At 38.6% G+C, this 23,710-nt stretch overlaps 1 protein-coding gene across 1 annotated transcript in view; it reads right to left on the bottom strand.

The window, feature by feature from the left end:
• Positions 1–314: 314 nt before the first annotated feature.
• The window catches only part of LOC124722050 (cysteine dioxygenase type 1), a 134,736-nt gene continuing 111,340 nt past the window's right edge, over positions 315–23,710 (bottom strand). The window contains exons 2-4 of the mRNA XM_047247242.1: positions 9,094–9,356; positions 2,698–2,867; positions 315–603 (exon numbers count right to left, since the gene is read on the bottom strand). Of these exons, the coding sequence (XP_047103198.1) occupies positions 571–603; positions 2,698–2,867; positions 9,094–9,356 (466 nt within the window). The 3' untranslated portion in view covers positions 315–570. The remainder of the gene's footprint in view (positions 604–2,697; positions 2,868–9,093; positions 9,357–23,710) is intronic.

The following is a 23,710-nucleotide window of genomic DNA, read 5'->3' as shown; positions in this document are numbered from 1 at the left end:
ATCCAATGAAGAGTCAAACCTACTCTAATACTAAGTATTTTAATGTATTTATTACTTGATGACATTATAACAATAATGTCTATTCACTTATATAGTAAATAATTGTTTAAATGAAGCAACACAGTGATGGTGGAGCTGTTCAGTCAACACAGTCAGTCATCACACAGAACTGTATCAAGGGCTTACTTAGTATATTATAAATCGAATGCTACTGTAACTCTGCAAGCAGCAAGCATAGTAATACTTCAGGTTTGTATTACCCAGGTATTAGTATTTAATGTGTTTGAACATTCATCAAAGAATAACTAAAGAACTAAAAGATATAAGTTTAATTTATTGACATAGTATGTATATACATATACATTTACATTTGTGCAGTGTATAGCTTAAGTAAGGAGACTTCCATGTTTGAATTTGAAATTCAGCAATAATTCTGGAATTTACAGTTTGGTATACTTTCTACATGCAATATCACACCTGAAATTCTGAGTTTTGATTTTGATTCATACACAAAATAGTAACTGAATTTCCATCCAAAATAAAGTTTCTTGCAGATAAAATATAACATTTTCAGTTGTCCTCTATGAAATGTCCTTGTTCATCCTGAAAAAGATCAAAATAAAAATTAAAAGTATATTTTAAATTTATTATTGTTAGTTTCTTATTTTATACTTTGTAAATGAGATGAGAAGTACAAATGGAAAGCAACAGACACTTTTGAAGTGACAGGTGACTATTTACTTTGTATGTGATATTGACTGCAGCACTACACTGAAGGCTTAAGATAATTTGTGCTTCACAATCGAAAAATTGATGCAAACTCCAAAAATATGTTCCTAATTTGGTAATGTTTATTGTCCATAATTATGAAAGTTTCTTATGTTAAGTTAGTAAATGGAAAAGAGGATATCCACAACATGTAATAAATGTTTTAGAGAATCTGTATAAGTAAATCTATAAGTTTAGATATAAGTAGTGCCTTAACACAGTCTATAATAAAAAAAAAAATGAATTCGACAAGGATGCAGCATTTCACCCACAATTTTTAACATTTATTTATATAACACAATCTGGAAATGGAAAGAGATCTTTAACAGGGAAATTGAGATTAACAAAACTTTCCACTTGAATTGATTTTCATATGCAGGCATCATGCTGCTGATGGAAAATGAAAATGACCTGCTAAGGAGAATACGTATGTTATATAAGACTTGTGTAGAGTACAATATGAATTTTTCAGAAAATAAGACAAAGGCAATGGCTTTTAAAAGAAAACACCCTGTAGGAAAAAACGTTTTGGTTAACAGCAGAATAAACAGACAGCTCAAATTTTTTAGCTACTTTGGGTGCAGTTCAAAAAATGGCTCTGAGCACTATGGGACTTAACTTCTGAGGTCATCAGTCCCCTAAAACTTAGAACTACTTGAACCTAACTAACCTGAGGACATCACACATATCCATGCCCGTGGCAGGATTCGAACCTGCGACCATAGCAGTTGCGCAGTTCCAGACTGTAGCGCCTATAGCCACTCAGCCACTCTGGCCGGCTTGGGTGCAGTGTCACATATTAGTGTGAAAAAGACGTAGAGAAGATATTAGCAAATTTTGAGAATATATGTAGAATAAGGAAGAGCTTTCTAAAAATAAAACAAGTAAATAAATAAGACTGAAATTTAATAAGATAATGGCTGTTCCTAGGCTTTTTTAGATACATGAATTGTGGGTTATAAATAAATGCCAAGAAGTTCCACACAAGCGACAGAGATAAGATTTCTAAGACAAGTACAGGGATGTACAAAACATGAGAGTTTTTGAAATATGGAATTTAGGAAATAACTAAATACATGTAATATCCTCAATAAAGTACTACTGGAATAAGCATTTCAAAATAATAAGTGGAGAGACATTACCTCTCCAGGTAAGAAATTTTAACACATTTGGTAGATGTAGTCCAGGAAGACTGAGGTAGCAATGGGTACCATAGAAGATAAAACAACAATACATAATGCTTCAAATGAATATGACGATGATGATGATAATCAAATTATGTAGAAACATCAGGAAACCCAACAGAATGCAACAAACTCTTTTGAAATGGCAGTGAAATATTTGCTTTATATGTGATATTACCTACAAGAAATAAGAAATAACTGAGAAATCACTCACCAGTCTTTTTTTTTAAGTATAGAGTAGAACTGTATGATTTTATGGACTGACAGAACTGATTTATTTCTATACTTCTCGAATTATACCTACAAGGTTTTAGAAAACCAGCCAGTAGATGCATATTCTGAAGACTGGTCATTTTTCTGAAAGGGCAGCTGCTGAGAACTGTGTTTCTATTAATGGTTTTCACACAAATTTTGGAAATTTCTAAGTGGAATGTCGATATGCCATTAACTTTCACTATTTTTCTCTATCTTGTGTGTGTGTGTGTGTGTGTGTGTGTGTGTGTGTGTGTGTGTGTGTGTGTGTGTGTGTGTGTGTGTTACTTAAAAATATACATTTAAATATTGATTATAACATACAAGTTCTGAATGAAACAACTATGTATATGAGTTTCTTACTCTTGGAGTTCATTTTTCAAAATATAAGGCAGTTTAATTCTTTATAAATAATCGTTTAACTGATTAATTATAACTAGCTCCTCATACATATTTGAGAGTTCGTTGTTTACAGTACTTTATAAGTTCTTACCTTGCTGGTTTTGTTTCCATATTTTGACCAGAATGTAACTTTGCATTGTGTCCTTTTTCCAGTTCTCTGATTAAATACAGAACATGTGTCAAATGGAGGACAATAGAGGTGAAGACTAACAGCTGGCTCTGTGTGGCTTGGATTTTCAACTCGATGAAGACCCAGTGAATCTGAAATATTACAAATGACTTAAAACTTATTGTGTAAACTATGCTTGAGAAAGTAAATTATGTCTCACAAACCATATACTCATAGTACCTATTGTAGCAGTTTGTCATTATTTCAGTAGTAACTGAATTAACAAGGAGTGGTAAAATGACATGTAAATAGATACATGAAGTTTTGGTACTAGATGTATCTACATGAAAGTTTATTGGAATAAATATTTTAGTGCTCTGCAATGGAACCAATTAGTGCTCAAGAGTTTTGGTATTCAGAATGTCTATTTGCATTGAAAGCAGGAATTATTATTTAAAAATAATTATCAGCCTCTAGGGTTGTGCTGGATAATATTAGTTCCTGCCAATGTAAATATAATTGATGTATTTCTTCATATGTCTGGCTAAATGTTGAGGGATTCCACAATTCTGGAAGCTCACTGAATCCTGTGTGGTCAGTGCAATGTATTTCCCAGGAAATGCGAGTAATTGTGTGCTGATATTTACACGTTAAAAGACAAAAGCTTTGATCATACACACTAATTGACTTGTGAAACAAGTGTTGTTCTGTGACTATCAGTGATCATCACATGTTGTTTATTCCAACCCATGTAAATATGTTTGCATTAGTAAAGACTGTAAATAAAATCATCTCATGATCTGTGGTAAATCATTGCCAAATAACATCAAGTTGAGCAGCACTGCCTCCATTGCGAAGATGTTGCACACATTGTAGGTGAAGTGGGGATATATGCATTACAGAAGCCATTGTCTACTAGATGCAGAACTGTGCTGAATGTTGTTCATAATGTGTTGCTGTCCCTGGGCATTATCCTGAGCTTCTTATTAAGATTTAACATGAACTGGGAAACGTACCCCTTCTGTACCATATGATGAAAGTTGATTGCAGAAAAATTAAGGGGGGACACTGTCACAAGTGGTAAAATACCAGTGGTCACAGGTGTCAGAGGGATGTCTTTTTTGGATAGGGAAGGGGGAAAGAAAACGAGTTTTAAGAGAGATTGGCAGACACACTCAGTTTGAGAAAACAGATGAACAGGAGTGAGATTTTAGCATACAGCCTCCATTTAAACAATGGTGAACAGAAAGTAATCAGTAACTGCCAGTTCATCTCCGCCAAAGCAGTTATAATCCCATTAGTATGCAGTATCAGTTATCTTTATTACACCAGAACATTCCGGGACTCAGAAGTAAAGTTGATGAACTACTCATTTGTATCGATGAAATGAATTCATCTAACCAAATTGATATAATCTGCCTCTCTGAACATCAAGTGACCACTGGTATAGATATTTTAGACATTTCAGGATTTAAGCTAGCTTCCTACTTCTGCAGAGTAGATATGGATGGAGGAGGAGTTGCCACATTTATTAAAAACTGCCATAAATTCAAGAAGATTGACATAAATAAATTCTGTTTAGAGCAGCATCTAGAAGCATGTGCAACAGAAGTAGAGTTCCATAACAGATCCTATATAATAGTAACTATTTACTGAGCACCTGCAGGAAATTATAATCTATTCATAAATCATCTAGAAGCTCTTTTGGGTTATTTAACAGGAAGAAACAAAGAAATTTTGATTGCTGGTGACCTTAATACAGATTTACTAATGCAATCTTCCAGTAAACATTTACTGCAGTTAGTAATGTCGTCTTTTGATCTAACTCATACTGTAAACTTTCCAACTAGGATCACTAAATCCTCAAGGACAGCTATAGATAACATTTTTATAAACAAATCAAAAGAACAAAATCATATCATAAAACCTGTTATGAATGGACTATCAGATCATTACATGCAGCTCCTTGTTTTAAATGTAAATTCTAAGCAGATTATCAAGACTGCTAAATCTGAGTATGGGAGAGTAGTCAATCAACCAAAAATTGAGTGTTTTAGAAAACTGCTCAAATATATGAACTGGAAAGATGTTTATAGTGCTCATGACATGAATGAAAAATGTAACACATTCATGAAAAATGTCAGTACCATGTTTGAAAACTGTGTTCCTCTAAAAGTTACTCAAATTAAACAGAAGACTACAATAAATCATGGATTACACAAGGAATAAAGATTTCCTGTAAGACAAAAAGGAAAATGTATCTGTCGACCAAGAATAGCTCCAACGCTGATGATTTAGCTAAATACAAGGAATACTCTAAAATATTAAAAAAAGTAATTCAGACATCTAAAGAAATGCACTACGAGAAGATAGCAATGTCAGGGAGAGGAGACTGGTAGAACCAGAAAGGAACAGGAGCAAATATCACTAAGGGTAGATGTCACATAAGTAACCGAAGGGCATAGTGTGGCAAATCTATTTAACAAGTACTTTATATCCGTTATTGATAGATTGGGATTGTCAAAATCAGTAAATAATGCCCTTGAATATCTGAAACTAGCCTTTACAAATAGCTTCAGGTAAATGAATATGTCACTCACTTCACCAAAAGAAATAACTTCCATACTAAAATCTTTAAACAGAAAGCATTCTAGTGGCTATGATGAAATGTCAACAAAGTTAATTAAGGCATGTTCTTGTGAGTTTAGTACAATTCTGTGTTACTTGTGTAACCAGTCAATTATAACTGGGACATTTCCTGACTGGCTAAAATATGCAGATGTTAAGCCTCTATTCAAGAAAGGGGATAAAGAGATACCATCAAACTACAGACCGTTTCACTTTTACCAGCATTCTCAAAAATTTTAGAAAAAGTAATGTACAGGCAGCTCCTCAACCATCTGACCACAAATAACATATTATGAAGAACACAGTTTGGATTTCTGAAGGGTTCTGATATCGAGAAGGCTATTTACACCTACAGTGAAAATGTACTTAATTCATTAAATAACAAGTTACAAGCAGCAGGTATTTTCTGTGATTTGTCGAAGGCATTCGATTGTGTGAACCACAACATTCTTTTTAATAAATTACAATTCTATGGTGTCACGGGCAGTGCTGCAAAACGGTTCAAGTTATACCTTGCTAACAGGAAACAGAGGGTGTCAGTGCAAGGGGCTAGTGAATTAAGTCATCAGTCATCATCAGAATGGGAAGAAATTACATGCGATGTCCCACAAGGATCCATCTTAGGGCCATTGCTTTTTCTTGTGTACATTAATCATCTCTCATCAGTTACACTACCAGAAGCAGAGTTCGTTTGCAGATGACACAAGTATTGCAATAAATAGTATGTCGAGTGTAGTTCTAGAGAGATCTGCTAATGATGTTTTCATTGATGTTAATAAATGGTTTAAAGCCAACTCACTGACATTAAACTTCGAAAAGACTCACTATATGCAATTCAGAACCTGTAAGAGGTTTCCACCCAGCATATGCATAAAGTATGAAGAAGAACAGATAGAAGAGGTTCACAGTCTTAAATTCCTGGGATTACAACTTGATAATAAATTCAGTTGGGAGGAGCACACCACAGAACTGAAGAAAAGCCATAACAAATCGGTATTTGCAATTCGAGTGTTAGCAGACATAGGTGACATAAAAATGAAAAAGCTTGCATACTTTGCCTACTTTCATTCCATAATGTCATATGGTATAATATTTTAGGGTAACTCTTCAAGTAAAAAAAAAAGTTTTCAGAGTCCAAAAGCGTGTAATACGTACTATTTGTGGAGTAAACTCATGGATGTCCTGTAGAAACCTCTTCAAAGAACTGGGTATACTAACTACTGCTTCTCAGTATATTTACTCCTTAATGAAATTTGTCCTAAATAACATATCTCTTTTTCCAACAAACAGCTCAATTCATGCATACAATACCAGGAACAAATATGGTCTGCACAAGGACTTAAATGCAATTACTTTAGTTCAAAAAGGGGTCCACTACTAAGGAACACTCATCTTCAATAATTTGCCAGCAAACATAAAAAATTTAGTTACAAATAAATATCAGTTTAAAAGGAGCCTGAAAGACTTACTAGTGGCCAATTCCTTCTATTCCATTGACAAATTTTTTAATAGAAGCAAATGATGTATTGTATATATTCATACTATTAGTATTGTTATTTCAGCTTCAAAAAAATTATAATTTGACGTGTTCCACATCCACAAGGATCTCCTCGGCACAGATCTATGGAACGAAAAACTAATCTAATCTAATCTAATCTAATCGAGGAAAAAACGTCATGTTCTGATGGTTGACCATTCAGAAAGTTGTAGTAGGTGAAATATCACCCCACAGGCTGTAAATATATTTGACATCTGCTCATTGTGTATTATTATTTTTAGCTACCACTTGTACAGTGAAACAGTTATCTTACTTTAATACTCCCATAGTTGCCAGTACTCATACAGTCACATGACTAACTGTAAATTCAATGATGCAGTAAATATATGCAGTACACACACAGAGGAAAGGTGGTAGATGGGCAAACAGAAACTGCGTTCAACAAAGGCAAGGAAACAATCTACATAAAATATACTCTATCTTGGAAAAAAGTCATTGTACGGAATATTTGTGTCAGTATCTTGCTAAAAATAACCATCTGTCACCTATAGGTGCATTGACCTTTTGTTAACAGAGTCCTTTCATCGCTTCAGTTATCTATATCCCTACCCCCACCACCAATTACTCTGAACTAAGTAGGTGGGAACAAGCTTTTCACCACACTTCTGCAGCATCCTGCATATCATAAATCTACTCACTTGAAGGCCTATGTTGAAACCATGACCAAATCATAGATCACAGTAAGGGTAATATTTAAACCAAGGAAGCTAAATGTTAACAGGAACTCTTTTACATTGCAATGTTATGTCTGTTGATTAGACCGAGTAACTTTCTGCAATTATGGCTCAGTCTTGTTTTCAGTACGGCTGCCGTACAGTAGCTGATAAGCATAAATGGTCAGAGTCAAAGAGTTCCGAGATAAAATTCTAGTGAGAAATAGTACATCAAACTTTTCTACAAAAGAAAAATCGCTAACACAGCCATTTTATCATCACAGTCATATATATCCTTACTCCTGCCACGAATTACTCTGAACTAAGTATGTGAAAACTAGCTTTTCATTACACTCCCTCTTTCCGGGCATCACCCAGCTGAAGTTTTAAAAATGCTACACCCTCTACTTCCTCTATTCCTATTTTCTTGACAGCTCTCTTTCTGTTTTACTCCAATTATTTTCCACTTTCCTGCTTTTTTAACACACTTGTCTCTTGTAGGTGTGTACACTGTCTGCATTTTTTTCACTCTGTGCCTTTGCCAATTTCTATTCCCCATTTCCAGTTCTCGTAGTTCCACTTGTTGTCTTATGTTTGCCTTACCCTTCCCAAAGCACTCCTTCTTCCTTATACAAAACTGTTAGTCTGTTCTGTGGATTATATAATCAAATAAGAAACTTGGACATTACTAACACCTAAAATATTTGTTTATTAGGTGCAATAAGAACTTCAAATTTTGAACCTTTGAGAATAGCACACAATGCTGTTAAACAATATCACTTTGGTAATCCATGTAGTGTTATTAAGAAAACTCAATGACAGCTACAAATTTGGGCAATGTTTAAGGTTTCATATATGGATAATGTTGGATCTATATAAGAGGAGTGTGTCCTGTTTTATTGCTGTATTATTTCTTTATATTCTAATAGGATTTTAGTCATATGATGTACTCAGTATAAATAACAAATTAACAGAAAAACTATGCTTACACTGCAGCTTTTACAGAAAGTAGACATAGTTTCATTCACAGGAGCTTTAATTAAAAATATGAGTGAACTATGGCACTGCATGCTGAGAAATTTGATTCTACCATATGGCACTGTTCATTACTGACACAAAAGTTATGTTATATCACTAAGCTGTTAAACTAGACAGAGATTTCAACATACTGTAGTAAATTTAGTTTTGATTGATGTATTCTTATCAGAAGCATATCTATAAAGTAGACAACAAGTAAGTATTTGTGATGTACTGTCAGATTTAAATCTATTCAATCTCTAATATATTTTTAGAAGACTAGTGTTAGAATATTGAGGTGACATGTTTCAGATTTAACACTTGATTGTGAAATGTATGCCCTTACACTTACTATTCTTCTTCTTAGCAAATAAAACAAAGACTTTGTATGCATCGTGTCTGTAGTTTCACCCTTATCGAATGGTTACATGCTGTATGGATCACAAACACAACTGTGTTCTGTGATGTGTGGAATGAATTATATGTTCATACAGGTTAAATTAGTTGCTATTTGCAACTTACCATTAATATAGCATACTTCATTCAGACCAAGCTCGGTTCTTGAAAGTTCTTTCAGTCCCCCATCTTCATCCATTATTTCATCACCTTCTTCAATGTTTTTTTCAGGCCATGCAAATCTTACTTCACTGAGGGTACCTTGTAACACTTTCATGAAACAATGTGCATCTGCATGATCATGAATGGCTGAGCCATGTCCTTCACCCCAACATAGGATCATCAAGTTAAATTTACCATTTCCTTCATCCACTAAGTTCCTTGTGTACCTGTAAAAAAATTATTTTTTCTCTTGTTTATTTGTCAATATAAATATGCTATGACATTTAAGATGTTGGTCATTACATCTATCTGCTCAAGATTGTGTAGAAATAGTTTTGCAGAAATTAGCATGCCACTGATATTTTTTAGACTAGCTAGGTCAGAAATAGATTTTATTCTGGTAAGTAACACATAGTATTACTATTGTTTCTTTTTTTGTTTTTGGTTTCTGAAAGCTGTCATATTCCAGTTAGCATTAGCATTTCTTGTAGATGTGGTGCTGTACATAAGCATAGGTACATAGGTACTTTGGCAATATATTACACTATTTCAGAATTTGTGTTGCTCAAAATGATTCCTTTCAATGTGATTAATTTAGAAATATATGAGAGATCCATTAAAGGTTTTCTTGAGTATGACTTTAAAGAAACTTAATTTCTGGAAAATTTTGAATACCTCTTTTATTCTGTTGCACCTACAAGTGTACAGATACTGTTTTTTGACAAAATATGCACACTCTTCTTCAGACACTGCCATATTCTTAGTTATCTTCCTTCAGGAAATAAACTGATATTGTCTGGATCACTGTGAGTTAACAGACACTGTTGTGAAGGTTAAATGTAAATCTTATTTTCTTTCATGACCTTTATTTCATTGCTTAAGGATGATTTTTCATATGTGATTCTATTCAGTCATTTGACTGAACTCTACCACAGCATTTGTGCTGCCTTAGGAGAACAGCATATCAACTACAGCTACTGCATTTGTCAGGTGTAAGGGCTGACACATTTATTTTCATTTCTCCACTTCATTTTAGACCCGATTTCTTAGGGTCAAAGTAGATGGTTTGGTTGAATACTGTTGCTTGAAGCCTATTGGTATCCATAAACAATAATATCTATATTAAGGAGTGTACTCAGTTATAACAATAAGACTTCCTTTATATTATATCGCACCGAAATCTTTTCGAGACTCACTGAATTTCTGGCCTTGAATATCTCCCATGCTTTCAATATACTGTTAATATTATGAATACGCTTACTTAAATTCGTAATTTGGTGCCTAATCTCGTTATTGGAAATCTACATACGTATCAATTTTACATATGCTAGTTACTACTGGCCTGATAAATTTGAAAATGGAAGGGGTACACAGTATACGATGAAAAGTATCCAGGCACATCTACGTAACAGGGAGGTTAGTGACCATGTCATCATAGCGACTACGGTTGCTAAACCTAATAAATCTGTCAAGAAGGCTTGGAGAGTATTTCCACTAGAGAGGGCAGATAAGCAGTTTTTATCATCCAACTTAGACAATGAATTAACATTATTTAGTTCCAGTATGATGGATATAGAGGAACTACGGGCAAAGTTTAAACTTCTCGTAAATCATGCTCTGAAGAAGTGTGTGCCGAGTAAGTGGATTAAGGACGGTAAAAACCAACCATGATTTATAAACGAAATTCCGAAAGTGCTGAGAAAGCAAAGGCTGTTGCACTTTCTGCTCAAAGGAGAACGCGCAAATGACGACAGGTAAAACTTAGTAGAAGTTGGCGCGGCTGCAAAAAGATCGATTCACAAAGTATACCACAATTACCACCCATCATACGTTACCAGAAGATCCTGCCCAGTACACAAGAAAATTCTGGTCCTAGGTAAAATCGCTAAGCGGATCTAAAGCCGTCGGCACACGGACAGTGATGTCGAACGTCTTGAGTGTGCAGAATTCAACGTGCTGGTGAACACTTACAAGGGAACCACCCCCCTCAGATTTAGTTATAAGTTGGCACAATGGATAGGCCTTGAAAAACTGAACACAGATCAATGGAGGAAACAGGAAGAAGTTGGTTGGAACTATGACAAAAATAAGCAAAATATACAAACTGAGTAGTCCATGTGGAAGATAGGCAATATCAAGGATAGTGTGAGATAAGAAGCGCCGTGGTCCCGTGGTTAGTGTGAGCAGTTGCGGAATGAGAGGTCCTTAGTTCAAGTCTCCCCTCGACTGAAAAGTTTACTTTTTTTTATTGTCGCAAAGTTATGATCTATCCGTTCGTTCATTGACGTCTCTGTTCACTGTAATAAGTTTAGTGTCTGTGTTTTGCGACCGCACCGCAAAACCGTGCGATTAGTAGACGAAAGGACGTGCCTCTCCAATGGGAACCGAAAACATTTGATCGCAAAGTCACAGGTCAACCGATTCCTCCACAGGAAAACACGTCTGATATATTCTATATGACACTGGTGACTGTGCGTCACATGACAGGAATATGTTGTCGACCCACCTAACTTGTACACTTGGCGAATGGGTAAAAAGATTCTTCTACCTTGCCCGATTTAGGTTTTCTTGTGGATGTGATAATCACTCCCAAAAATGTCATGAAAACATAAGAGTTTGTCAGATAATAAAAAATTAAATCTTTCAGTCGAGGGAGACTTGAACCAGAGACCCCCAGTTCCACAGCTGCTCACGCTAACCACGGGACCACGGCACTCCCGAGCGCATAGTGTCCTTGAAGTTGCCTATCTTGGACATGGACTACTCAGTTTGTATATTTTGCTTATTTTTTCATAGTTCCACACAACTTCTTCCTGTTCTCTCGATTGATCTGTGTTCAGTTTTTCAAGGCCTATCCATTGTGCCAACTTATAACTAAATCTGAGGGGGGTACGATGGGAAGGTTCCCCTGTTGTGAGAAACGATTCTAGATGTGCATACAGTGTACATGCCGTAACGTGATATACACGATCGAAGCGCACTCCAGCCGCGGTTCTCGGTTGTATCTGGCTCGCAAATCACACTGTTTACGAAATGGACGGGCGTAAAATTCCTACTTTAGTTATATTAAACCGCACACTTCCTCCATTATCAACATGCTAGTCATGTTGTTTTGTCTGTAGTATACATAAATAAAAACTGAAATATCCAGGGACATATTATATGGCAAAAAAGAGAGTAATATATCCATTCAATATGAACATTGGCTTATAAAATTTCCATTACAAATAGTGCGGAAAAAATTTCGATAGTTATAAGATAAAAATTATTTCATCATTCTCACTGTTCAGTAAAATCATAAGATCATTCTTACTTGATCACCGTTCCTATTCAGCAGCAGAAGCCTTACAATATGTAACAGACAAAATTTAAAACAAGAAAGTGCAAAATATCTTCCTGTGAGTAGTGCAACCTGTCTTGTAGATCAAGTCAATCGACCAAACTCATTCCTCAGAAAGAGAGCTTTTAAATTGACGTAACATCGACTATATCTATAGAACATACTTTTACTAAAGTAATAAGAAAGTATCACAACCTATCAAAAAACGAGAAGGATAGTAAAAAAAAAATTGCAGTTTGTTTTTCCTCGGCACGATGGCACTTACCATCAGGATAATGCAACGTGTCACACTGTTCGTAGCCTACATGCGTGGTTTGAAGAACACCAGGATGAGCTTACTCGTATACTCCTCTGCCTACCAAACTACCCGGATTTAAACCTAATCGAGAATCCGTGGGACCACCTCGATCGGGCTGTAAGCGCAATGTATCCTCAACCGGGAAATTTAGCGCAGCAGGCCACAGAATTGGAGTCAGCAAGGCTCCACATCTCCATCGATACCTTCCAGAAGCTCATCGACTCTCTTCCTGAACGTCTCGCAGCGGTCAGCAGTGCAAAAGGTGGTTATTCAGAGTTTTACCAGTGGTCACATTAAAGTGACCGGACAGGGTACTAGGATTGTATGGAAATACAGCATAAAATAAGTATGGTCTGTCTGGAATCTGAAGAGTGAGCGGCCGAGTCCTGACAATCCACCCACTACTTCACAAGCAGCAACTACAGGCTGTTTCACAATGCTATACAGACCCTTTTGTAGCGCACCTTGTAAGTCAGCAGTGAAGCAGAGAGCTGACACGCCCAGGGAGTGTTTATTTTCCACAGAATGTGTTAACAGCCTATGGAATACAGAAATAAGTAACTAATATAACTAACGCAAGAAACGCACACGAACGGTATCCATGTAAATCAAAGAACGCCGTGCTCTTCGAGAGGAAATAGAATCTTACTCATCCTATATGGCAGCTGCAGCGTTCTTCCAGTAAAGGCCACTTCCCAGCAACAAGCGCTACTCGCTCTACAGTTTACAAATAGACCGTACTACTAATAGAAGTGGACCTTCACATTTTCCGCTAAAAATATGGCTCTCCACAGGGATCGGTTCTCAGACTACTTCTGTTCATTACGCATGGCAGTTTTACAGGGTAAGTCAGGAGGAAAGGTACCTGCTTTGAGGGGTGATAGTATTTCTGAACAAAAAGTCATATGAACATACCTCCTATCATTAAAAGTTTCACATGAAACTAATGAAAACATTGGGGAACAGGACAAATGCCGGTGATAGTAAATGAAACATTGTGATCTAGTGTTTTATTTAACTGCGTAAATTTCCTCAAAAAATATGTTCAAAAATTCCACAGCCAAATGCAATGCATTTTGCAGCTTTTGTCGATAGTGCACGGTCCTATACTAGAGCACACGCATATGAAATACGAGGGAGAACGTACTCCTTTGTGTCCACTCTGCCCTTGTAGACTTCGGTCTTAAGCCAACCTCACAAACAGTAATCTAATGCAGTACGATTGGGTGACCTCGGTGGCCAAGAAATGACTCCATGGCAACCGATCCAACGTCCACGATACGTTTCGGTGAGGTACTGTGTCACTGGCCGTGCCGAATATGCAGGAACTCCATCATGCTGGAAGTACATACCGTTTCTTGTTGCCGAGGTATATCTTCCAAGTATTCTGGTAACACATTTTGAAGGAAATCAAGATACCGTACTCCATTAAGACGGCTATCTAAAACAACTGGACCGATGAGTTGGTCATCAACAATACTACACCACACGTTCACTGAGAATGGTCAATAAAGGCAAAACTACGTAGCATAATGTAGCCTTAGTTGTATCCACATGTGAGTGCTGGTGAAGGAGGACATGCGACTGACGCCTGTGATTTTCAAACGGTTGTATGTCGGATGCGGCTAAGAAGATGGCATATCACTAATAAAATGTGATTAACGTTGTCGACTTACATAACAAACTAAGGTTTTCACTTTAGGATTTTGTTTATGTAGTGGGACTTAGCTTTAAAAAATATACGACAATGTGTAATGAGTGTCACTCAGTGAGCAACATTTCTGAAGAGGGCTCGGTAATGACCCGAAGCCGATAATCACTAAAGAAAATTTGTAATCTTAACGTAGGATTTTTAGCCACACATGTTTTAGACCAACAGATCGCGTATCTCTCCCCACTGACAATGTGAAAGAGTGACACTAATGATGATTGTTTTTGAATGCCAATAAAGATATTTTCTTTGTAACTCTTTGTTTCCTTTATTGTCTGAGAGCACTCACCGAATTTGGAGACTCACACTGTACATTGTTTAAAACTAATTAATGTAACTAACACTAATTAGCTTCCAAAGCAGTATAGTGTAATGAATCAGTCGCAACATAAAATGGCTTCATAACGTGCACGTAACTAAAGATGACTACATTGTTTTCAAGTACACAGAGTTTATGAATATGCCATTCTAATTGCACATGATAATCATCAGAAAATCTTTGCTTTTAATTACAAAAGTAAAGTACTGAAGCTCACGGTTGCGTCAGCGAGAAATACTGCATCTTTTACCCACATGACATTACTCAGTGATGACAGTGCCTCTGCATTCATTTACATAGAACATGATGGTTTCTCCTCGAACTGCAAAGAACACGTCAAGTATTTTGCCTCTCTCAGGAGAGATATCACGCAGTTATGTCACTACATGCTGCTTCTCTGCCTTGTGAAAAATTTTAACTGACGCTGTGAGGCCGTGAAAAACTCGTCGCGCACCGTCAGGGCCGCAGGTTATAGGCTAATACTGTGGTGTGAGCCCTCTTACAATCGTAATCTCTGGGTTTATTCGATTGCATTTTTCAGCGATCATCTGATTATGAATTAAGTCAGCGTACAGCTATCAAAGACCGCGTTCCTCAAGTCATATCCGCAATGGTATTTGATTAAATGTGTGGCAGTTCAGTTAGCAAATAGCAAAGAGTTTTAAAGGAACAGTTAAGGGAGATTTGACAATTTCAAGTGAGTCCGATACCGGAAAAGCCAACTTCTTCCATACCTCACCTCATTCAAGCCAAAAATCCTAATATTTCACTTTCAGGCGCTGGACTCGGCTTCTGACCTCTTGAAGCTCGGGAAACTACACTGAAGCGCCAAAGAAACTGGTATAGGCACGCTTATTCAACTGCAGAGATATGTAAATAGGCAGAATACGGCGGTGCGGTCGGCAACGCCTATATAAGACAAGTGTCTGGCGCAGTTGTCGGATCCGTTACTGCTGCTACAACGGCAGGTTATCAAGATTTAAGTGAGTTTGAACGTGGCAGTATAGTCGGCACACGAGCGATGGGACACAGCATCTTCGAGGTAGCGATGAAGTGGGGATTTTCCTGTACGACCATTTCACAAGTGTGCCGTGAATGTCAGGAACCCGGTAAAACATCAAATCTCCGACATCCCTGCGGCCGGAAAAAAATCCTGCAAGAATTGGTCCACCGACGTCTGGAGAGAATCGTTCAACGTGACAGAAATGTAACCCTTGCGCAAATTGCTGCAGTTTTCAATACTGGGCCATCAAAAAGTGTTAGCGTACGAACCATTCAACGAAACAGCATCGATATGGGCTTTCGGCGCCGAAGGCCCACTCGTGTACCCTTGATGACTGCACGACATAAAGCTTTACGCCTCGCCTGGGCCCGTCAGCACCGAGATTGGACTGTTGATGGCTGGAAACATGTTGCCTGGTCGGACGAATCTCGTTTCAAATTGTATCAAGCGGATGGACATGTACGGGTATGGAGACAACCTCATGAATTAATGTACCCTGCATGTCAGCAGGAGACTGTTCAAGCTTGTGCAGGCTCCCTGATGGTGTGGGGCGTGTGCAGCTGGAGTGATGTGTAGCCCCTGACACGTTTAGATACGGCTCTAACAGGTGACGCGTACCTAAGAATCCAGTCTGATAACCTGGATCCATTCACGTCCGTGCATTCCAACGGACTTGGGCAATTCCAGCAGGTCAATGCGACACTCCACACGTCCAGAATTGCTACAGAGCGACTCCAGGAACACTCTTCTGAGGTTAGACACTACCGCTGGCCACTAAACTCCCCAGATATGAACATTATTGAGCATATCTGGGATGCCTTGCAACGTGCTATTCAGAAGAAATCTCCAGCCCCTCGTACTCTTACGGATTTATGGACAGCCCTGCAGGATTCATGGTGTCAATTCCCTCCAGCACTACTTCAGACATTAATCGAGTCCATGCCACGTCGTGTTGCGGCTCTTTTGCGTGCTCATAGGGGCCCTACACGATATTAGCCAGGTGTACCTGTTTCTTTGGCTCTTCAGTGTGTTGTCAGGTAACTTCATTCGTTAAAAAGATACTTCTTCAAAGCAGTGAAGCCTGATATTGTGTTTAAGTGGTTTAAGAAATAAAAATTACTAAGGTAAAAAAACTTTTAATGCCTAGACTGTAATTTTCCTGTCACAATTAATGTACGATAACTAGTTGCGGTTGCAGATCGTCCAAAACTTGTAAAAGACGTGAATATGCATTGGAAAGCATCATGAGATGTAGTCATGCAATAACATGTATTCTCAAATACGAAGACAATTACAGTACGTAGTTTAAAAACATCACCTTGAGCAACCCAGGTTGTAGACCGTAATCTCGCAGGATGACGGAAGTATAGGAAAATGTGCAGTTGCCTGAGTAAATGTTGCTTCGAATGCTCATTATTTGCAACGCAACAATACTGCAGGTATTATTGTGAGAACAGTGTATGATTAGGTTCCAGAAATGGTCAGCTGTTCCGTAGACTAGCTTATAAGAGGATGATCCTGTATGACGCATGAAGTAGTCATCTTTATAAAATTTGCGCAGATTGAAGAATAGTAGGAAAATAGCGAAAGTCCAACAGCCTGACAAGACACGTCAATACAAACTTAGTTTCGACGTGTATTGTCAGGCTGGTGGCTTTCTGAGGATGACACACCGATCAGTCGGTACCATTGGGCCTTCTGAGGCCTGTTCGGACGGAAAGAGAGAGTTACTTCATAACCTGTGTACTTCGACATTCCAAACGTTTATGAGTTTCATAACTTCTCGTAAAGTGATATCATATGACTTTTTCTTTTCACCACTATAGTGATAGTAATCGACCAGGAAAACCAATCCACAAAATAAATCAGCGGTATGCAGTGAAAGAAGAAAAAGGACAGTTCTGTCATTTTCCTCTCTCTCTTTTCGGTGGAGAAAGACCTCGCTGTATTTTAACAAATATACTAGCATAGCATAGAGGAGCATGGGTTACTATGAAATTTAATAATATCACTGGGGCACATTAATATTTCATAATGTTAAGCAACATATTTCAATTGCACTTAAATAAAATGTAAACCTTTTGTGGTGTCACCGCCAGACACCACACTTGCTAGGTGGTAGCCTTTAAATCGGCCGCGGTCCGCTAGTATACGACGGACCCGCGTAACGCCACTGTCAGTGATTGCAGACCGAGCGCCGCCACACGGCAGGTCTAGAGACACTTCCTAGCACTCGCCCCAGTTGTACAGCCGACTTTGCTAGCGATGGTTCACTGACAAATTACGCTCTCATTTGCCGAGACGATAGTTAGCATAGCCTTCAGCTACGTCATTTGCTACGACCTAGCAAGGCGCCATTATCATTTGCTATTTATCTTGTGATGCATGTACCATCAGACCGATGTTCACCAATTATGGATTAAAGTTAAGTATTCCAGAAGCTACGTACTTTTTTTACTAGACTCAACTCCTTTAACTGTTCCAGACCTCACGCCAGCCTGCGTGAGCTTAAACGCGTGCCTTTCGGCTTCCTCATAGTGGCTTGGCTGTCTTGCCAAGTCACAACACCTTTGCCTTCTTTACACTACTCAGAAACCCCTCTCCACTTGATCCATGGAATACGGCTAATATTACGCAACGTAACACTCTTTTCATTTATTTATCCGTAAGTATTTACTTATTGACATCATAAGCCGTGTAAAAGAATAGATACTTGCTACAGTTAGTAAAGTCTGTTAGGATGGATACACACCTAAGTTACTAAACTAAATTTATTTCAGTTTATTCCACGGGAAAGCTGAATCCAGAGGGCTCGATGAGAATTTGAACCCCGCTGTTCCTCTTATGCTTCTTTATAGGTTTAGTGATGCATTTTACTTTGCGATAACACTGTTTTAAGAGCAACGTTTTTGCGCATTTTCTTGAATCTGGTGGTACTTTCGCGCATGTAATCCGTCTTTACTATGTCAAGCTGGTGGAGTGAACGCCTTTTTGTTGGCAGGAATTCTAGTGAGAGATGTAGCATGGAGGTTAAGGCAATGGACTCGCATTCGAGAGGAGCGTGGTTCGAATCCCCGTCTGGCAACCGGCAATTAGGTTTACCATGGTTTATGGTTTCTCTAAATCAGTGAAGGTGATTGCCGTGATGGTTCCACTGAAAAGGACGCGACTCATATATTTCCTTGTCAATGTCCTAATTGAGTTTGTAATCTTCCTCAACGAGACGTTGTTGCTAATCTTTTTACCTTTTTTAATTATCGTGGTTTCCTAAGATTAGCCTTTATTGTTTTTTCTTTCTTCTCCTCGGTTTTACTTTTCTTTATACATAACGAACAGCTGAAGAACAGAGTGATAAATTTCTGAATGTATCTAGTCTCTGGAGTACGATAAGTGAGGCACGTAGATATCAAGAATCCACAGATGCCATTCTACGTAGCTCGCTCTGATTTCATATAAGCTAACTTGAGATAAACACAGAGGTTCTTTAAGCCGACATGGATCAAAAGATATTGATCCAGTTGTGTTTAAAATTCTCCGAAATAATTTGCTTCATTTTCTCATGTCATGTGTTACGTTGAATAGTTACTTTCAAGTATCAGACTAGAGTAACTGTGCTTCGGGAAGTCACGCTTAGTACTCTTCGCAACGTGGCTGAGCGGTTCTAGGCGCTTCCGTCCGGAACGCGCTGCTCCTATGGTCGCAGGTTCGAATCCTGCCTCGGGCGTGGATGTGTGTGATGTCCTTAGGTTAATTAGGTTTAAGTAGTTCTAAGTCTGGGGGACTGGTGACCTCAGATGTTAAGTCCCATAGTACTCAGAGCCATTTGAACCATTTTCTTCGCAACGCATAACAGGTGTGACTTGCTGTTGCCTTTCTCAGACCGTCGGCTGGTTCGTCGAGTCCTCGACGATTATTCAGTATCATTTCAGTCATGTTCACTCCTCGCAGCTAAAAATCTCAGTTACTGAGATGAAATACAGCCTGGCTGACCGAGACAGTGAGATACCACACACAGGAAGCGGCTATACGGGTAGCAGGGGCTGTGTAGAGGAGACTGGCTGTAGTTGTAGTGTTTCGGGAAACTACAGAAAGGGCGTCGGTCTAAAAGGGTGCAGGGCAAACACAGGAAGGTAGACCTAGCAATAATCATTATTGTAGTTGTAAATTGTCGTAGCTGTGTTAGGAAAGGACCAGAGCTCCAGCGCTAATAGAAAGCACTGAAGCTCAAATCGTTATAGGTATGGAAAGCTAGCTAAAGTCGGAAATAATTTTAGCTGAAATTTTTTCAAGGGACCTCACCGTATCGAGAAATTATGGATTATGTACAGTTGGCGGTAGAGTGTTTATTGCTGTCAGAATTAGTTTACCTTGTTGTGAAATTGAAGTAGATAGTTCCTGTGTTTTAGAATGGATAGAGGTTATACTTGACAGCCGGAATAAATTGATAATTTTTCGCTGCCTCGTGATGACTGGGTGTTGTGCGCTGTCCTTAGGTTAGTTAGGTTTAAGTAGTTCTAAGTTCTAGGGGACTGATGACCATAGATGTTAAGTCCCATAGTGCTCAGAGCCATTTGAACCCATTTAAATTGATAATTAATTAGTTTTACCTACCCCTTGACTCAGATGATACAGTTGCTGAGCATTTCAAAGAAAACTTGAGTCTTGTTTCAAATAGGTACCCTACTCATACAATTATAGGTGATGGTGATTCGACTTTACCCTCGATATGCTAACAAAAATACATGTTTAAACGTAAAGTTAGTTCAGGAGCCTACTAGAAGTGTAAATGGTTGCGAAAACATTCATGACCTCTTATCAACACGTAATCCTGAGCAAATTGGGAACATCACTTAACATACAGGCATTAATGATAACAAGGCATTTGTAGCGAGACTGAATACCGTAACATCCAAATCCACCAAAAATAAACGCAAAGTATATCTGTAAAAAAAAAGAAAAATTTCGTTCGACGTCTTTCTGACTATGTAAATGAATACCAGCTGCGGTTTGAATTCATAGAGATAGTATCGACGGCAATTGAGAGACATATGCTACATAAATTAATATGAGATGGTACTGATTCCATATGGTACACAAAATGGGTCAGAACATCGTTGCAGAAGCTACGAAAAAAGCATGCCAAATTTAAAGGAACGCAAAATCCCCAAGATTGGTGAAGTTTTACAAAAGCCCAAATTTAGCGCGAACTTCAATGTGAGATGCATTTAATAGTTTCCGTAACGAAGTTCTGTCTCGAAATCTGGCAGGAAACCCAAAGGTATTCTGATCATATGTAAAGTACACCAGCGGCAAGACGCAATCAGTACCTTACTGCGCAATAACAATGGTGATGTCACTGACGACAGTGCCGCTAAAGCAGAGTTACTAAACACTGTTCTCCGAAACTCCTTCACCAATGAAGTCTAAACAAATATTCCAGAAATCGAATATAGAACAACTGCCAACATGACTAACTTAGAAGTGGATATTCTCGTTATAGCAAAGCATCTTAGGTCACTTAATAAAGCCAAGGTCTCCAGTCGAGATTGTATACCAGTCAGGTTTCTCTCAGAATATGCTGATGCAATAACTCCATACTTAGCAATCACATACAACCGCTCGCTCTTCGAAAGATCAGTACCCAAAGACTGGGAAGCTGCACCAGTCAAACCAATACCCAAGAAAGGAAATAGGAGTAATTCACTGAATTACAGACCCATATCACTAAATTCGATTTGCAGTAGGATTTTGTAACATATACTATTTTCGAACATTATGAATCACCTCGAAGAAAATGATTTATTGACAAATAGTCAGCACGGATTCAGAAAATGTCGTTCTTATGAAACACAACTAAATCTTTAGTCTCACGAAGTAATGAGGGCTATCGAGAGGGGATGTCAAATGGATTCCATGTTTTTAGATTTCCAGAAGGAAAAGTCTTCCGCCGCGCGCGGTAGCTGCGCGGTCTGGGGCGTCTTGTCACGGTCCGTGCGGCTCCCTCCGTCTGAGGTTCGAGTCCTCCTCGGGCATGGCTATATGTGTTGTCCATAGCTTAAGTTAGTTTAAGTTAGATTAAGTGGTACATAAGTTTAGAGACCGATGACCTCAGCAGTTTGGTCCCATAAGGCCTTCCCACAAATTTCAAATTTTCAAACGTCTTCTGATTGAATTGCGTGCCTATGCCGCGTTGGCTCAGTTGTGTGATTGGATTCATGATTTCCTGTCAGAAATGTCACATTTCGCAGTAACTGACGGAAAGTCAGCGAGTAAAACAGAAGTAATATCTCGCGTCCCCCAAGGAAGAGTTATAAGCCCTCTGCTGTTCCATATGACGCTGTCATTTACCGCTTTCTAAAGTCATCAGATGGTCGAAAACAACTTCTAAATGATTTAGACAAGGTAACTGTATGGTGTGAACCGTGTCAACTAACTCTAAATAATGAAGAGTGTGAATGCATTCATATGAGTGCTAAAAGAAATCCGCTAAATTTCCATTACGACTAAATAACAAAAATCCAAAGGTTGTAAATTCAGCTACATACTTAAGGATTACAATTTCGAATAACTTAAATCGGAACGATCACATAGATAATGTTGTGTGTAAAGCAAACCAAAGACTGCGATTTATTGGCAGAGCACGTAGAAAGTGCAATAGGTCCACTAAGTAGACTGCTTACACCATGTTTGTCCGCCCTCTGTGCGGTGTGGCATTCACACCAGACGGGACTGTCGGAGGACACCGAAAAAGTTCAAAGAAGGGCAGCTCGTTTTATATTATCGCGAAATAGATGAAAGAGCAGCGCGGGATTAGCCGAGCAGTCATGGACTGTGCGGCTGGTCCCGGCGGAGGTTCGAGTCCTCCCTCGGGCATGGGTGTGTGTGTGTGTGTTTGTTCAAAATGGTTCAAATGGCTCTGAGCACTATGGGACTCAACTGCTGAGGTCATTAGTCACCTAGAACTTAGAACTAGTTAAACCTAACTAACCTAAGGACATCACAAACATCCATGCCCGAGGCAGGATTCGAACCTGCGACCGTAGCGGTCTCGCGGTTCCAGACTGCAGCGCCTTTAACCGCACGGCCGTGTGTTTGTCCTTAGGATAATTTAGGTTAAGTAGTGTGTAAACTTAGGGACTGATGACCTTAGCAGTTGAGTCCCATACGATTTCACACACATTTGAACATTTTTTTGATGAAAGAGTGCCACGTATATGAAACATGAGTTGGGGTGACAATCATTGAAACAAAGACGTTTCTCGTTGCGGCAGGATTTTATAGCGAAAATTCGGTCACCAATTCCTTATCAGATTGCGAAAATATTCTGTTGGCGCCCTGCTACGTAGGGAGAAATGATCATCAAAATAATAGAAATCAGAGCTCGCACAGAAGGATTTAAGTACTCCTTTTTCCCGCTCGCTGTACAAGAGTGGAACGATAGAGAGATAGCTTGAAGTTGGTTCGATGAACCTTCTTCCAGGACTTAATTGTGAATTGCAGGGTAGTCATGTTGACGTCGATGTAGCCAAGCATGCCACTGGATTTCTGCCGCCGGCTGGAGTGGCCGAGCGGTTCTAGGCGCTACAGTCTGGAACCGCGAGACCGCTACGGTCGCAGGTTCGAATCCTGCCTCGGGCATGGATGTGTGTGATGTCCTTAGGTTAGTTAGGTTTAAGTAGTTCTAAGTTCTAGGCGACTGATGATCACAGCAGTTAAGTCCCATAGTGCTCAGAGCCATTTGAATCATTTTTTGATATTCCGCCGAACATATAATTCAGTATTTATATATACTCGTATTAAAGGCTATTTTTGGCATGGATGTGTGTGATGTCCTTAGGTTAGTTAGGTTTAAGTAGTTCTAAGTTCTAGGGGACTGATGACCACAGCAGTTAAGTCCCATAGTGCTCAGA

This window comes from Schistocerca piceifrons, chromosome X (genome assembly GCF_021461385.2).
Source record: "Schistocerca piceifrons isolate TAMUIC-IGC-003096 chromosome X, iqSchPice1.1, whole genome shotgun sequence".
In the NCBI taxonomy this organism is placed as follows: Eukaryota; Metazoa; Arthropoda; class Insecta; order Orthoptera; family Acrididae; genus Schistocerca; species Schistocerca piceifrons.
Note: the sequence above shows the minus strand (reverse complement) of the source record. Positions and strands in the feature narration are given on the sequence as shown.